The sequence below is a fragment of the Globicephala melas genome, chromosome 7 (genome assembly GCF_963455315.2).
Source record: "Globicephala melas chromosome 7, mGloMel1.2, whole genome shotgun sequence".
In the NCBI taxonomy this organism is placed as follows: domain Eukaryota; kingdom Metazoa; phylum Chordata; class Mammalia; order Artiodactyla; family Delphinidae; genus Globicephala; species Globicephala melas.
Genome location: NC_083320.1, coordinates 93,522,994 through 93,539,722, shown reverse-complemented (window position 1 = coordinate 93,539,722; position 16,729 = coordinate 93,522,994). Strand labels below are relative to the sequence as shown.

The 16,729-nt window shown below is 34.1% G+C and overlaps 1 protein-coding gene across 5 annotated transcripts in view; it reads right to left on the bottom strand.

Annotated features, from left to right (window-relative positions):
- Nucleotides 1-16,729, bottom strand: part of ZRANB3 (zinc finger RANBP2-type containing 3) — a 261,611-nt gene that overhangs the window by 110,879 nt on the left and 134,003 nt on the right. For all 5 annotated transcript variants that reach the window (XM_060302499.1, XM_060302502.1, XM_030883073.2 and 2 more), the window contains 3 exons: nt 8,162-8,340; nt 5,367-5,598; nt 355-440 (listed from right to left, as the gene is read on the bottom strand). In XM_060302499.1, coding sequence (XP_060158482.1) covers nt 355-440; nt 5,367-5,598; nt 8,162-8,340 — 497 coding nt within the window. The remainder of the gene's footprint in view (nt 1-354; nt 441-5,366; nt 5,599-8,161; nt 8,341-16,729) is intronic.

The window sequence follows — 16,729 nt, the reverse complement described above, 5'->3', positions numbered from 1 at the left end:
TAAAGTATCTCCAGAAGGATACTCCTTCTCCAGAAGAGAATGTTTAACTGAGAAACACAGGTGGAATGGGCACTTACTTTTCATTTTTGTGCAATGTGCACATCCATCTAGTCAATAAAAATAAATAATTTTAAAAATGAAATACTTGAAAGGTAAAAAATAAAGAAAGACAAACTGCCATTATCTACTCCTTTTACTTATTTTATATATGGGTCATCCACCCAAGATTTTACTTCAAATTATTCCATAACTACCACAAGCTTGAAAAACATTGGAACAAAGAATAACTAACAGAGCTTAATGTTCATGGTAAATATGTGAGGATTGAAACTTACAGAAAATAGTTTGTCTTACCTGACATGTGCATTACAGTATCTTTTGGCATACTCGGTCCATGTTCCAAATTTTTGTGGAAAGAGAGCTTCAATCTGCATAAAAAGCTGTAACAATACAAGTGTTCTCAATATGTTGTAATATTTTCAAGTAAATTAGTTACTACGATAAATCCAGTTAATGAAATAGTAAAAAGTAGAAAAGAAAATCTATCTCTTTTTCATCAAGGCTCCTCCTTCCCCTCCATCCACCCAACCATGCCATCCTATTCTTCAGGAATAACTGCTATCCTTTTCTTCAATATACATTTCTATATTTTGTATGCCTATATATGCATATTTGTATATTCTCTTCTATTCAGACGAAGAGGATCATATAACATACACAACTCGAATTTTGTCCCTCAAAACATGTCTTAGACATCATTAAAGTACATATATACCTAATTTTACTTAGTTTTAAAAATTATATAAGCAATGTATAATAATAATAATAATAAATACTGCTTAAAGGCTGCATAGCAACTCTTTATTATGTAGACGTACTGGAAAATATTTTAAAGGTCTCCTGATAATGGACATATAGACTGTTTCTAGCTTTTATGCAGTTACAAAAATTAATAACTTGGTGTAAGTCTATGTGTATGAGTGCAAATACGTAAATATATGTAGGTGTAGGTATATGTATCTACATCTACATCTATCAATCATCTCTCTATCTATCCATCCATCCATCCATCCATTCCCCATCTGCATTTATATTAGATGGGTTTATAGGGTACACTTTTAGAAATGAAACAGGTGGGTTTAAGGTATATGTTTTTAAAAATTTGATAGATGTTACTATGCTGCACTGTAAAAAGATGGTCCCAATTTATACTCCCATCAATAGTATCATAAAATCTTTTCATTTTTATAACTTTAATAGAATGCACATAGTAGTGTCTCACTGTTAATATGCTTTTTAAAAACAACAGCTTTATTGAAATATAAATTCATATACCACTTTTACTGTTCACACTTTTAAAGTGTAAATTCAGTGGCTTTTAGTATGTTCAAAATGTGCCCCAGGGACTTCCCTGCTGGTGCAGTGGTCAGGAGTCTGCCTGCCAATGCAGGGGGCACGGGTTCAAGCCGTGGTCCAGGAGGATCCTACATGCCGCGGAGCAACTAGGTTCGTGCACCACAGCTACTGAGTCTGCACTCTAGAGCCTGCGAGCCTCAACTACTGAGCCCGCGTGCCACAACTACTGAAGCCCACGTGCCTAGAGCCCGTGCCCTGCAAAAAGAGAAGCTACCACAATGAGAAGTCTGTGCACCGCAACGAAGACTAGCCCCTGCTCGCCGCAACAGAGAAAGCCTGTGCACAGCAATGAAGACCCAACGCAGCCATAAATAAACAAACAAACAAACAAACATAAATATTAAAAAAAAAAAAGTACCTCGATCACCACTATCTAATTCTGGAACATTTTTATCACTCCAAAAATAAAATCTATACCCATTACTAGTCATTTCCCATTTCCCCTCTCTTCCGGTCTTGGCAACCACTAATATATTTCCATCTCCAAGAATTTGCCTATTTTGGACATTTTATAGAAATAGAATAAAAAAATATGTAGCCTTTGTGTCTGGCTTTCACTTAGCATAATGTCAAGGTTCACCCATGTTGTAGAGTATATTAGTACTTTACTTCTTTTATGGCTGTATTTTGTTTATCCATTCAGCAGTTATGGACAATGGCTTTTTTCCACTTTTGGGATATCATGAATAATGCTACTATGAACAGCTGTATATTCAATTCTCTTGGGTATATACCTAGGAATGGAATTGCTAGGTACTATAGTAATTTGATTTTTAATTTATTAAGGAACTGTCAAAGTGTTTTCCAAAGTGGCTTTGTTGCTTTACATCCTTTTTATATGACAACATACTCCTAAATAACAAATTGTTCAAAAAAGAAATCACAAGGGAAATTATTTAGAAATTAGATAAGACTTTGCAATAAATGAAACTGAGGAGATAACATATCAAAAATGAGATGCAATGAAAGCAGTGCTTAGAGGAAAATTTATATCTGTATATGTCTGTATTAAGAAAGAAGAAAGCTCTCAAATTAATAATCTAATTTTTAACCTTAAAACACTGGAAAGAAGAGCAAACTATACCCAAAACAAACAGAAGGAATAATATAACACAGATTAGAATGGAAATGAACAAAATAGAGAATGGAAAACAACAGAGAAATAAATCAATGAGACCAAATGTTGGTTCTTGGAGAGATCAACAAAATTGACAAAACTTTAGCTCCAACGACCAAGGAAAAAAGAGAGATGGCTCAAATTACTAAAATCAGGAATGAAAGAGGGGACATCACTATCAACCTCACAGAAATACAAAAAATTATAAGGGAATTCTATGAACAATAGTATGCCAATATATTAGGTAACTTAGATGAAATGAACAAATTCCTAAAAAGACACAAAGTACCAAAACTGACTCAAAAAGAAACAATCTGAATGGACATTATTCAATGAAGAGAATGAGTTGTTAACCTAAATCGACTCACAAAGAAAAGTTCAGGCCCATATAGCTTCACCATCAAATTCACCAAATATTTAAAAAAGAAGTAATACCAATGTTTTGCAAACTCTTCTAAAAAATAGGAGAGGAAGGAACACTTTCCATCTCATTCTTTGAGGCCAGTATTACCTTAATAACAAAACTGGACCAAGATATAATTTTAAAAAAAACTACAAATCAATATCTCTTATGAATATAGACACAATAATCATCAACAAAATATTAGCAGACTGAATCTAGCAACATATGAAAGGATTATATATCATGACCAAGTGAGATTTATCTTAGAATGCAAGGTTGGTTTAACATCTGAAAATCAATGATTATAATACACCCTATCAATAGAATAAAGGACAAAAAAAAATATAAGTACCTCAATAAATGCAGAAAAAGCATTTGACAAACTCAATATCCTTTCATGATTAAACACTCAATAAACAAGAGGTAGAAAGGAACTTAACTGATAAAAGAAATTTACAAAAAGCCACAAGTAACACAGGTAATACTTAAAGGTGAAAGACTGAGGGCTTTCCTCCTAAGATTAGGAACAAAATAAAGATGCCATACTTGCCATTTCCATTCAAAATTGTACTGGAAGTTCTAGCCAGGGCAATTAAAGTAACGTATATATGATCCTGTCTACAAAAAATCCTAAGGAGTCCACTAAAAACTACTAGAAATAATAAATGAGTTCAGCAAGGTTTCAGGATACATGATCAATACATAAAAATCAATTGTATTTCTAAATACTTGCAATGAACATTCTACAAATGAAATTAAGAAAACAATTCTATTGACAACAGTATCAAAAAGAATAAAATTTTTAACAAAAGAAGCATAGGACTTATCCTGTTAAAACTACAAAGCACTGTTGGAAAACAATTAAATCCTAAATAAACTGAAAGATATCTCATGTTCATGGATTTGAAGACTTAATACTGTTAACATGGCAATACACTCCAAAGTGATCTGCAGGTTCAACACAATACCTATGAAAATCTAAGCTGGATTCTCTGTAAAAAATGCCAAGTTCTACAAAAAAAATCATATGGAAATTCAAGGGACCCAGAATATCCAAAAACATCTTGAAAAAGAAAAACAAAGTTGGAGGACTCATACCAATTTCAGAACTCCTAATTTAGAACTTGTAATTTTATAGTTTTTTCTTAAAGAGTCCCAAACATCCCCAATTTGTATAACCATCGTGATCCACAAAACCAGGAATTACCCTTGCTTTGAATAGTGGCTATCCTGGGTGAGGAGTGAAGGGACTGGCATGTAATCACATGGGACACAAGGGCCACTACCGTATTGTCAGTGCTCTCTTTCTTACGGTAGGTAATCAGTAAGTGAGTATTCATTTTACTACTATCATTTAAAATACATATATCTTTTATACATTCTCCTTCTTAAATGATACATTTTATATTAAGACATAATAAACCCCATTATTCAGCGACATAATTTTGGAACGTAAGTAAATTACTTGGGGTCCACTCTCCCACTTCCAGTGAGTATCCAGAGCAAAAATATAAAAGGTAAAATTGAGAATTATACCATCACAGTCTATGTACTGTTATGTGTATTTCAGAAGACTCCCAGGGTGGAGAACAAAAGCAGAGCCTTGGTAATACTAGTAGAGATGCGATGCAATAGCTGTTTCTCAGGCTTGGCTTAAGAATCAAAAATAACAATGGACACCCTTAGTTGAGTGCTTACTATGGCACATGACAAGGTACTTTCGAAGCAATATTTCCTTTATTTCTTACAACAACCCTACCAGACAATAGGCTCATATTTTTTTCTATGACTAAGTGTACCTTAATAGACAGTGCTTCCCTAGGTTACACTGACCCTTAGAGTGTTTCACCCTTCATTTCTTCCTCTCAGCCCTCCATACCCCATCTGCCTCTTAGAGTTGTAAAAGCTAAATAGGGAATCCAACAAATGCCTTATCCCTCCATTCAAAGTGGATACCCTATCTGGTCTTCATATAAGTTCTATTTTCTGTCTACCTTCCGAAATGTGGATTTTGAAGCGAAAGAGGAACAGAGAGAAATTATGTAACACAGTATAAAAGATACAAAGTAGATTCAACACCAGTCATAAGGAGCTTATAATGTAAAATAGACTAGATAAATGAAAACTGAGACCATAGAAGAACCATAAGAACACAAGTGTGAAGAATATTACAAATGTGTACTAAATATGAAAATCTTATAATGACGGTAAAAACTATTTTTTATATATACCTGCAAGCATGGCTATGGTTCACATGTAAACAGATAAAAACAGTCATGGTAAAAGATATATTTAACTATAAATAGATATCTAGAATTTCCCAATGTGCTCTTATGGCCTTTGAGGCATCTGATTTAAAATTAAAAACTGCAAAAAACAGTGATTGATTCAATTCTTTTTTTAAAGCCCAGAGTATAAGGATTTTAATACCTCTTCAGGTCTTCCAAGTGCTGGAGTTCCTGTAAGAAGAATGGCTCGTTTGGCTTTCTGTACTACTGGCAATAAAATCCTGCTGCGAGTTGCATTTCTGGACTTCATGTAGTGTGATTCATCTACAATAACTACTTTGAAGTTCTGATTATTCAGTGCATCTATCAAAGTCTCTGCATCTGTGGTTAAAAGACCATAACCCAGAACTGTCACTTTGCTGGTCGATATTCTCCTAGAAAAGAAAATCCATGTACTTTAAAAATATTTTAGTAACCAATTTATCATTAAAAAAATACATTTCTTTGGGAAGAAACACAGAGGAGAAAGAAGAGGAAAAATAAGAAGAGATGGTACTACCGCTGAAACCCAGTATCTCTTAAGATTTTACCATCTTCAAATATGACAAATCAGAATCCAAATTTTTGGTTAACTGGTCTTTGGAATATTTTGACATCCAGGTAGCCACATTTACTAGGATAAGTACATTACTTTCTGAGAATATTTGCTTCCATGCACCTAGAATCATGCATAAAAAAAGTAGATACTCAAAGATTAGTTAACTATTCAATGAAGCCTTCCCACAAACAGGATAGCAGTGTTTTTCAGCTGAGGTGCTGTTGTGATTTCGAGCAAGATGATACTTAGTATTACAGGTCTGTCCAGAACACTTCAGGGCATTTCACATTCTTGAACCCTCCCATTAAAGGCCAATAGAGTCCTTGTCATTTTGACAAGTGAGGTCCTGGCCCTGGGGTGACAGAGTGTGGGGAAAAGAGGAGGAGGGTACCACCTCACACAGAGACACATTGGGCTAAAGTTATCTCTGATCTTTTGGACTATCTCTATAATTCACGTATCTATAATATTCTTTATCAAACTGTAATGAAATTATTCATTTATATATTTATTTCCCTTATTATATCATAAGATGGGCTGAGGACAGGAAGTGTGTCTTTTTCAGCTTTGTATGTACAATGTTACGCTCCCAATGAGTTTGTAGAATGAAATAATTATACAAATAAATGCATTAACAATAAAACATATCACTCTTGTGTTTTCTATATCACCAGTGAAAAACACATGACAGTGTCAGTCTTCTGCAGTTCTCTACTCTCTAACAGAAAAGTCAGATCTCCTAAAGAGCCAGTACTAACATGAATTTTTTTTTCTTAAGGACAACTACATTTAATTCCTGGATAAATCTACTTAATATAGAGTCTTAAGAATTTCCTACTGTACTCAAATACCAGAAAAAGCTGCAGAAGAAAATTTTAGGGTTAATATCACTTAGATATACTAAGAGCAATATACAGAAGACAAGGGCTTCAAAGGTCACTGTAGCTGCTATCCTGCTACATCTTGACTAGTGGACAGTCCAGGAATAACTGGCATGACAAAAGGAGGTATATGTATTTGCAGTAAATACATGTTGCCACATGTTGCTATATACCTAAAGCTGTTTTCTTTAAGTACCTGGAAGACATTGGGTAAGTTTTTCTGCCCTTAGCTAACGTCCTGCAGAAAAGTTACACTGTAGGGTTGTAGTACTATCAAACATATCCCAACTATTATTTAAATAAAAATACTAGCCACTATTTAATCGCAATATATTTCCAAAATAACAATAAAAATTAGAAGACCTAAATGCTATTAAAAATGATAGAGGAGAAATATTTTAAAAATACTTAAATTTAACTTTTAAATAAGGTATAGCCTACAGAAAATGACTATAAAGGCCTTAATAAATTCTACATTCTCTAAATTCTTGTCTTAAATTTTATGCAGTTTTATTGTAAGAGAGAAAATTTATAATTATTGCATACATTTTATTTTGACCATGCAAATAGGGTCTAAATTTTCTTCGGCCCAGAAGACATATTTCATTGAATTAGAGTTCCAAGGTTGAAAGAGAAAAAGGCTGCCATCTATTTTATCTGGGTCCTCCTTCCACATTTACAAAGGCCACCTTTATTTCTACAAACACTCTTTATGTTTACAACCTTAGAGGATACAATATAGTAGAATACTACCACACACGCACAAAAAAATCTAAGTATTAACATTTATTTCTAGTAGGTACATCGTTTTTTATTTGTGGATGAGAAATTGGTAATTTTCAACTTCTGAGAACATGATAATTTGCATGATTCACCCAGAAACTCAGTGTAATAAATTATTAATATTCAAATTGATTGGTTTATTCAAATTGATTGGTTTTTTCCAATGGCTAGAAAACAAAAGGAGAAAAATACAGTAGCTATACTATGACTGATTTTTAGAGTAAGGACTTCAAATAACCACAAAATAAATATTTTCAATATAGAAAATATTAAAATTATAAATTAAAATAAAAAAGTAAAATTGCCTAACATTAATTTTCAGTTATACATAAAACTTGCATACTAACAACTTAGAAAGCAAACCCAGCCATAGTTGCTGATAATAAAAGCTCAAAATCTTCAAGTTAATCCTTGAAAAGTTGTAAAATTTGTTTTTCAACCCTAAAATAGTCTGCTTAAAGTAAATTTAAGGTATATACAGCATAGGTATATTCATATATTTTTAAAGCATGTATACTTTACATTTACTTTAAAAATATACCATAAAGGAGCTTATGACATCAAATACACAGTTGGGTTTTAGATAAATAATTCATATTTTAAAGTGTAAAATAAAATTCGCCATATTACTCTCTTCATTCCAAATTCTGTGATAATCTCATTCTAAACATGGCTATATGCTAAATACACACAGGAGGGCTTTTCTTTTCTTAAAGATTAAAAAGTTGTTCTTACCCAACATCAGTTTTATTCTGGATAACATTGATTTCTTCTGGACCCAGCTCTGGGATCCATTTCTCTATTTCTTCTGTCCAAGGGTACCTCAGAGATGAAGGGACCACGATTAAAAGTGGCCATTCCTCCTTATAGAAGTAAGCGATGCCAATTGCCTGAATTGTCTTTCCTAGACCCATCTAAATTAAAAATAAATAAATGCTAAAATATTTTGAAAGAAAATGTTTATCAAATATTTTATTTAAAAGTATTATCAAAATAATTTTCCAATGTAAAATCATCTGGATTACACAGTTAATAAAGAGCTCAAGATTATCATGACATTTAAAATTTATTAAGAAAATTATATTATTTTCAAGTCATTTGTGATTGAACTTAGAGACAAAAGGACCACTAATTTAAAATAGTAGTTACACTGGTTTCAAACAAGGTTCTACTGTATAGCACAGGGAACTATATTCAATATCCTATGATAAACTGTAATGGAAGAAAATATAAAAAGAATATGTACATATGTAACTGAATCACTTTGCTATATAGCAGAAATTAACACAACATTGTAAGTCAACTATACTTCAATTTCAAATATCAAAAAAATTAGTTATACTGATTTCATACAACTTAATTTTACAAAGATGTATGTGACCATGTATAATTCTCCTCTTGAAGAACACAAGAGTAAATACCTATACAGTACAATATCATGTAATTTTAAAGCTAGAATAAGTCCTAAATCATGCACATTTTACAATAGAAGTAAGTACAGAGAGGTTAAACTATTTGTTGAAGTTCACAGTTAACTGGATGAAAAAGTAGTATGAAAGCCCACATCACTGCTGTCCCGATTGTTTTCACAGTTATATCACACTGCCCGATCTCTAAGCTGTTCCCATTTAAAAACTGGTTACTAAATGAATGTCTATAGTGGTTTTGTTCATAATAGCCAGAAACTGGAGACAACCCAGATGTGCTTCAACTGGTGCATGAATAAAAACTGTGGTAAATCTATACAATGCAATACCATCTAGCAATAAAAAAGGAACAAAACTGGTATAGACAATCTTATTTACAAAGCAGAAACAGACACAGACATAGAGAACAAACGTATGGATACCAAGGGGGAAGGGGGGTGGGTGGGATGAATTGGGAGATTGGCATTGACATATATGCACTACTGATACTATGTATAAAATAGAGAACTTCCCTGATGGCACAGTGGTTAAGAATCTGCCTGCCCATGCAGGAGACATAGGTTCGATCCTTGGTCTGGAAAGATCCCACATGCCACAGAGCAACTAAGCCCGTGTGCCACAACTACTGAGCCTGCACTCTATAGCTCGCGAGCCACAATTACTGAGCCCACATGCCACAACTACTGAAGCCAGCGCGCCTAGAACCCGTGCTCTGCAACAAAGAGAAGCCACTGCAATAAGAAGCCCATGCACCACAACAAAGAGTAACCCCCGCTTGCTGCAACTAGAGAAAGCCTGCGTGCAGCAATGAAGACCCAACACAGCCAAAAATAAATAAAATAAAATAAATTTATTAAATAAATAAATAGTGTTTGTTCCTTTAAAAAAATAAAATACAATAGATAACTAATGAGAACCTACTGTATAACACAGGGAACTCTACTCAGTGCTCTGTGGTGACCTAAATGAGAAGGAAATCCAAAAAAGAGAGGATATATGTATACGTATAGCTGATTCACTTGGCTGTACAGTATAAACTAACACAATATTGTAAAGCAACTATACTCTAATAAAAAAAAATCTTAAATGCATTTTGCTAAGTGAAAGTAGTCAGACCCCCAAACTAGGTACTACATGATTCCATTTTTATGTCATTCTGGAAAAGACGAAACAACAGGTACAGAAAGCACACCCAGGGGCTGTGGGGTGGGAGGAGGACAGCAGCATGTGAGAAGATCTGGGGACTAACTGAACTGTTCTGTATCTTGTGGTGGCAGTTACATGCCTGCATGGAAGAACTCATGGAACTGTACACTAAGAAAGGTGAATTTAGAAGGGAGGGATAAATTAGGAGTTTGGGATTAGCAGATACACACTACTATATATAAAACAGATAAACAACAAGGACCTATTGTATAGCACAGGGAACTATATTCAATATCTTATAATAACCTATAATGGAAAAGAATCTGAAAAAAAATGGATATATACATATACATACGTATAAGTACAACTGAATCACTTTGCTGTGTGCATGAAACTAACACAACATTGTAAGTCAACTATACTTCAATTAAAAAAAAAAGTGAATTTACCTAAAAGGGTGAATTATACCTCAATAATCCTGTCTTTGCAAAAAAGTAGTTACTATTATGAACCATGAGAAAGACTAAAAGACATAGACCCTGCTTACAAGACTCTTCAAGGAGAAAAAAGACAGAAACATAAAACAATTTAAAATAAGTTTTAAATGCTGAGTGAAATGAAAGAAAAAAGAGAAAAATAAAGTTGTGGACTTTTAGCAAGCTTCCATTATGGAAACATGGTAAATGGAATGCAGGAAGTGATTTTGTTTCTGACCTGGCATATAGTAAGTGCTCAGACATTATTTGAAGGTATGAGTGAATGGATGACTAAATAAAAATCAAGGACTTTAAATTCTCTGGGACAGGCAAGACCAAGGCACAGGAAAGGTGTTTACGATTTTTAACAAAAGGGAGGAAGGTAACTGAAAAGTATTTAGTCCAAGAGCAATTATATTTTTAGTTACCATTTCAAAGTTTTGAGGCATAACATTCAAGTACAGAGTCAAAACAAAGTCTAAAAGCTTTCAGTGTTGAAACAAGATGCAGGTGAAGATAAAACATTTTTTCTACCTAGTATTTTAAGAGTAAAATTGAGGATAAGTTCGGCAGGGCTTGTTAACAGGTTAAGGTAACTTAGGAACTGACACACACACATACACAAAGCACCCTACATATTTTATTATAAAATTAAATAATTTAACACCTTAATATTCTATATCTCTTTCCAAGAAGTAGCGCACAACCCAACCTTTAGGCCTGCAGAGTCAAATTTAAGATTCACCTAGTGGTAAATCTTAGCCCTAAGAGAAAAGAACAAGCTTTCACATAACTTAGTTTTGTAAATCCGAACCAAAGAGTAATTATGCACCAATATAGAGTATAATGACTGATATGTTTCCTTGTCCTCAAAACCTGCCAATCCTCAGAGCTGAAACCACTTAAACAAAATTCTGGGACCAAGTTAGTTCCAAGGCAGTAGAAATTTAAGAATTATAGATCATCACCTGGCTTGAGATCATTAGTGTTGCTTCTTTCCTGCAACAACTCTGACCATGAGCACAGTTCCAGGAACTGAGCCATGGCCTTATTTTGTGTGTGTAGACCATACCACGAACCTGTGCCCTAGTTATGAGTCCCTGGTTTTGCTTCCTTCCATGATTTCATCACTCATTTTCTTAATTTCAATTTCTCTAGAAATAGGGGTCTGTTTTGCTTCCCTGATATCCTGGGAAATAGGATTCTTTCTCTGGGACTCAGATTCTATCACCAGGTCCTTACCTTTTGCTTGTTGCTAAATTTACTTAGTGCCAATCACCTGCCTACCTGGACTTTGGTGCTCTTCACTTAGTGTGACTAACAGTGTTCTGTGTTGGCCTGCCAGGCATCCACTGATAAACTAGTTTCCAAAATTTCCTAATATTGTCTGCTACTGAGATCAAGGATGTAGGTCTTTCCAGATACTATAAAACTCTTATCAGAGGAAAACACAGGCAGGACACTCTTTGACATAAACTGCAGCAGTATTTTTTTGGATCTGTCTCCTAGAGTAATGGAAACAAAAGCAAAAATAAATAAATGCGACCTGATTAAACTTAAAAGTTTTTGCACAGCAAAGGAAACCATAAAAGAAACGAAAAGACAACCCACAGAATGGGAGAAAATATTTGCAAATGATGTGACCGACAAGGGATTAATTTCCAAAATATACAAACAGCTCATACAGCTCAATATCAAAAAAACAAACAACCAAAGCAAAAAATGGGTGGAAGATCTAATTAGACATTTCTCCAAAGAAGACAAACAGATGGCCAACAGACACATGAAAAGATGCTCAACATCACTAATTATTGGAAAAATGCAAATCAAAATTACAATGAGGTATCACCTCACACTAGTCAGAAAGGCCATCATCAAAAAGTCTACAAATAGTAAATGCTGGAGAGGGTGTGGAGAAAAAGGAACCCTCCTACACTGCTGGTGGGAATATAAATTAGTGCAGCCACTATGGAAAACAGTATGGAGGTTCCTTTAAAAACTAAAAATAGAGTTACCATGTGACCCAGCAATCTCACTCCACAGCATGTAACTGGAGAAAACTCTAATTCAAAAATATACATGCACGGCAATGTTCATAGCAGCACTAAACCCAGTAAAAAAACCAAACCAGTCTCCTTTCCTTGTTTTCTCCAGCTATTTTCATACCTGCTTAGGAGCCTACCCTGCTCTCCCTGGAAAGCAGTATGTGAGTAAATAAACTTTTTCACATTCTATTGACATCTGTGTGGCATCATCATTCTGGACATCTGAACCAAATTTTGGGTGAAAGAGTCCATTCTGCCTCTTTAGGGTGACAACAGTCAAGGAAAGCCATTCCTCAATATACATCAATAAGCAGGCATTGTGAGCTAAATGAAAAGTTTTCCTTGAGTTTCGTTAGCTTGAATGAAAAATCTCAGAATCTGATTAACTTGGAATCACTGAAAAGAATGAATTTCTGAATCTGCATACCTGATTCAGGTATCTGATTTATCTGAAGATAATACCCTACCCTGGTTGGAGAATTCACCTAAAAAATGAAATTCCCATTAGTTTTTATCTAGTTATTTTTCATGGTAACACCAAATCTTCTATTCATCATCTCTTTGTTAAAAGATCATGTAGTTAAATGACTAATGGTGATTTCTACAAATTAGAAAGATAATCAGTTGCTAATGTTCTTAGGTATTTATTTTTTAAATATTTGCTGTTGATTGTTCCTTTTTTGGGCACCATCAGTAGAAGATAAAGTTTGATAGGACAAACTCTAACAAAACATGATTCCAAATTAAAAAATAAAAGTATATTAGTTTAATTTCATGTTCCCATTAAGGAAAGAAATTATACATAGCATAGAATAGCTGAGTTCTAGATAAAATTTATCAATAGGAAAATAATTGGCTGAAACTACTTTTCCCCTAGAAATAAACTTCTTAATTATGTATGTATAGGTGGTTCAAAGCTCTGAGCTCTAACTACCACAGAATTTGTTAAAGTGGAACCGTCCAGTGTTTCATAATGATTAAGCCTAAATCACCTATTTGGAACAAAAGCCTTGACTCAGTAATAATACAACTGTTTAGGTTAACTACATAGGAAGAATTAAAAAGAATACATTAACTTCAAGAGAACATTTTTTCAATATTTTCAAAATAATGAATCACTATTATACTGAGGAGAACAATTTTAGGTTTTCTAAATGTCTTTTTCCATAAAATTAAGAGCAACTAAATAACAATGATCCTAACTGACACACTGAATTTCAGTTTCAATTTTTTGTATTGTGATGGCTTTTATACAGCAATTGTATACAAAAGATGCCTGCTGATTGAAAATTTTTTGAAACTAGAAATTTTGCCAATTTTACAGTTATAAGCAGCTTGTGGATTGTCTTTAGAATAGGTGGCCTATTTGTTCTAGAAGATACCCCTTTGGAGGACTTTTAAGGTATGTAGATTTTAAATCTTAATGAGGAACTAAATTAAGTAAAGAAACCCACATAGAAAAATGTTAGACTGAAATCCTATGTTCTATTATTTATCATTGTTAAGGAAGTGTATGTTTTAGCAGAAGTATTTAAATGTTCTTAATTTTCTTTCCTATATAGAGGTTTAGATGGTATATCTGAAAATTATTGTTTATTCTTAAAGGGGAAAGAGAGAAAGAGAGAGAGGGAGTGTGTGTGTGTGTGTGTGTGTGTGTGTGTGTGTGTGTGTGTGTTCATTCATGTGCTCTTGTCTCACACGGGACTAGGAGCAGGAAACAGACCACAGGAATATGGACATACAGGCCTGATCTTCTCTTTACTCAAGAATGAATAGGCTACGCTTTGGGAAATGTGCTGTCACACTTCCCTGATGGTCTGGCTCTTCCTCATGGATTGAAGCAAGCTTTCCCGTGAAGGAAATACACTAGGATCATGTGAGGCTGGAAAGGAAGTAGGCCTTAGAGGGCAGCAGGACAGGGCAGAAATCTTCTCTCTCTAAAGACAAAGACACTGAGTTGAGGCTGAAGCACTTGAGTGAACTCGAGTAGGCCTGTACTCCAAAGCACGGTTCATGATGCCCATGAGAGGGACAGCAAAAAGTGAAGCAGTGAGAAGCCTCTGCAATGGACAGAGAGGCTGGATCTGAGCAAATGTGCTTGAAGAATACTATTTCTAGTATTAGCAGTTAACTGCTACACCCTTAGTGTTGTAGTTTTATTCTAACCAAGTCTCTAGGAAATTTTATTAAAAGTCACAGCTTTACAAATGGGGTAAAGTATTATCAACAGACAAATCTGAGTAAAGAGTATAGGGATGTTCTTTGTACTATTCATATTCCCGCAACTCTTCTGTAAAGACGAAGTAACTTTCAAATAAAAAACTGGAAAAAAAAAGTTACTGCTCTATGACCTATTGTCGGTTGTGCTGAGAGGAAGGACAAGAGGGCTGTCCTATATTTTAAAAGGAGTGGCCAAGAAGAAATGCTTCTAGACTATTCCAGACAGTACCAAAAGGAGAAAAACTTCTGAATTCTCTTTAAATTATTTTAAAAAGTCAGCAAAACATGGGTACTAAAACATGAAAGGCAGCACAAAAGATAATCAAAGATCAATTTCACATGTGATTATTGAGAAAACACTTTAAGGAGACTAAGAATATAGAATTCAGTAGACCTTTAATAGAATAAATAACATGACCAAGAGGAGTTCAAGTACAGGAATAAAAAAACTTTTCAGTGTAAGAAAGTCTGTTACTATAATTCACAACGTTAATAAATCAAAGGGAAAATGTCATATGATAATCCTTAGATGCTGAAAAGGCAACTAAAAAATTTGACTTTAATTTTTGATAAAACTCTTTATTATTAACTATTACTAAAAGGAAAATCTCTTCACATTAGAAAAAAGTACGTATCTCAACCAAAAAGGCTGTACCATGTTTAATGGAGAAAAAACGTTCCCACCAATATCAGAAACAGGAGAAAGAAATGACAAATATAAACATTAGAACAGATGGGCAAAAAGTGTATTAGTTGCAAATAATGTGACCACGTACATAGAAACCAAAAGAATTAATAGAAGAATGATTACTACTATTGGTAGTAATACCTAAGTATCACCTAAAGAATTTTGCTAAGTGGCTACTTCCGAATTATTATGAAAAAAGTCTGGTCCTTCGAAGGAATATTCAAAACAGAGCAATGAAACAGAGGAGAATGTAGAAGCAAGACATATATGGGAATTGAGCATGTGATAAAGGTGGCATTTTGGGGGAAAAAATGGTTTATTCAACTAATGATGTTAGGAAAATTAATTAATAAAGGAAACCAGAATATGTTGCCCCAAAATATGCCTCTCTGACATAAAAATTATTTTGAGCTGAAGGCAATTAAGAAGTACTAAATGCAGAAAAAACTCCCTCCTTCCCACCTAAAGGCAGGAAATAAATTTTCCTTTTCCTGGAGACAGACTCTTATCAGTCCAGGAAGGCACCAGAGGAATCTACAAACAAACTTAGTTAAACTAACCCTTATCTTCCTAGTTACATTTTCACCATTTACTACTCCTAGCCCAAACTCCTTTGCCTGGTCAATTCTTCACAAATTTATTGTCTGATTGTCTGAAAGGTATAAAAACTTCCTGCTCTGGTCACTTCTTTGAGTCTTCATTCTCTTGTGATGGCTCTCATGTATATGAAAAAATTCAATATAATTTGTATGCTTTACTCCTGTTTATCCGTCTTTGTCAGTTTACTTTTCACAGCCAGCCAGGGACCCTAAGAGGGTCAAGGAAAACTTTTTACTCCTCTACACTAACCACTTGGAAAAATAATACAAGTAGGTCTTTGCCTCACCCCTCACTAGAAGTCAATTTCCAGAAAGATCAAATATATATATACTGGGACTTCCCTGGTGGTCCAGTGGTTAAGACTATATCCTTCCAATGCAGGGAGCGTGGGTTTGATGCCTGGTCGAGGAACTAGGATCCCACATGCCGCATGGCATGCCCCACCCTCCCCCCACCAAAAAAAATATATATACACACTAAGAAGTAACACATATAAAAGTGATAGAAAAAAGATGTGTAGAAATAAAAATAAAAACAGAGTAGACATTTAAATTCATTATATCAAATCCAAAAAGCATAAAGGAAAATACAAAAAGAACTACGTGGAAACCAAAAAAAACCCAGAATTGTAATACAAATGACAAAAGGCCAAGTTCCTCAATTTATGAAAAGTTTCTACCAGAAAGGAAAAAAAAAACCAA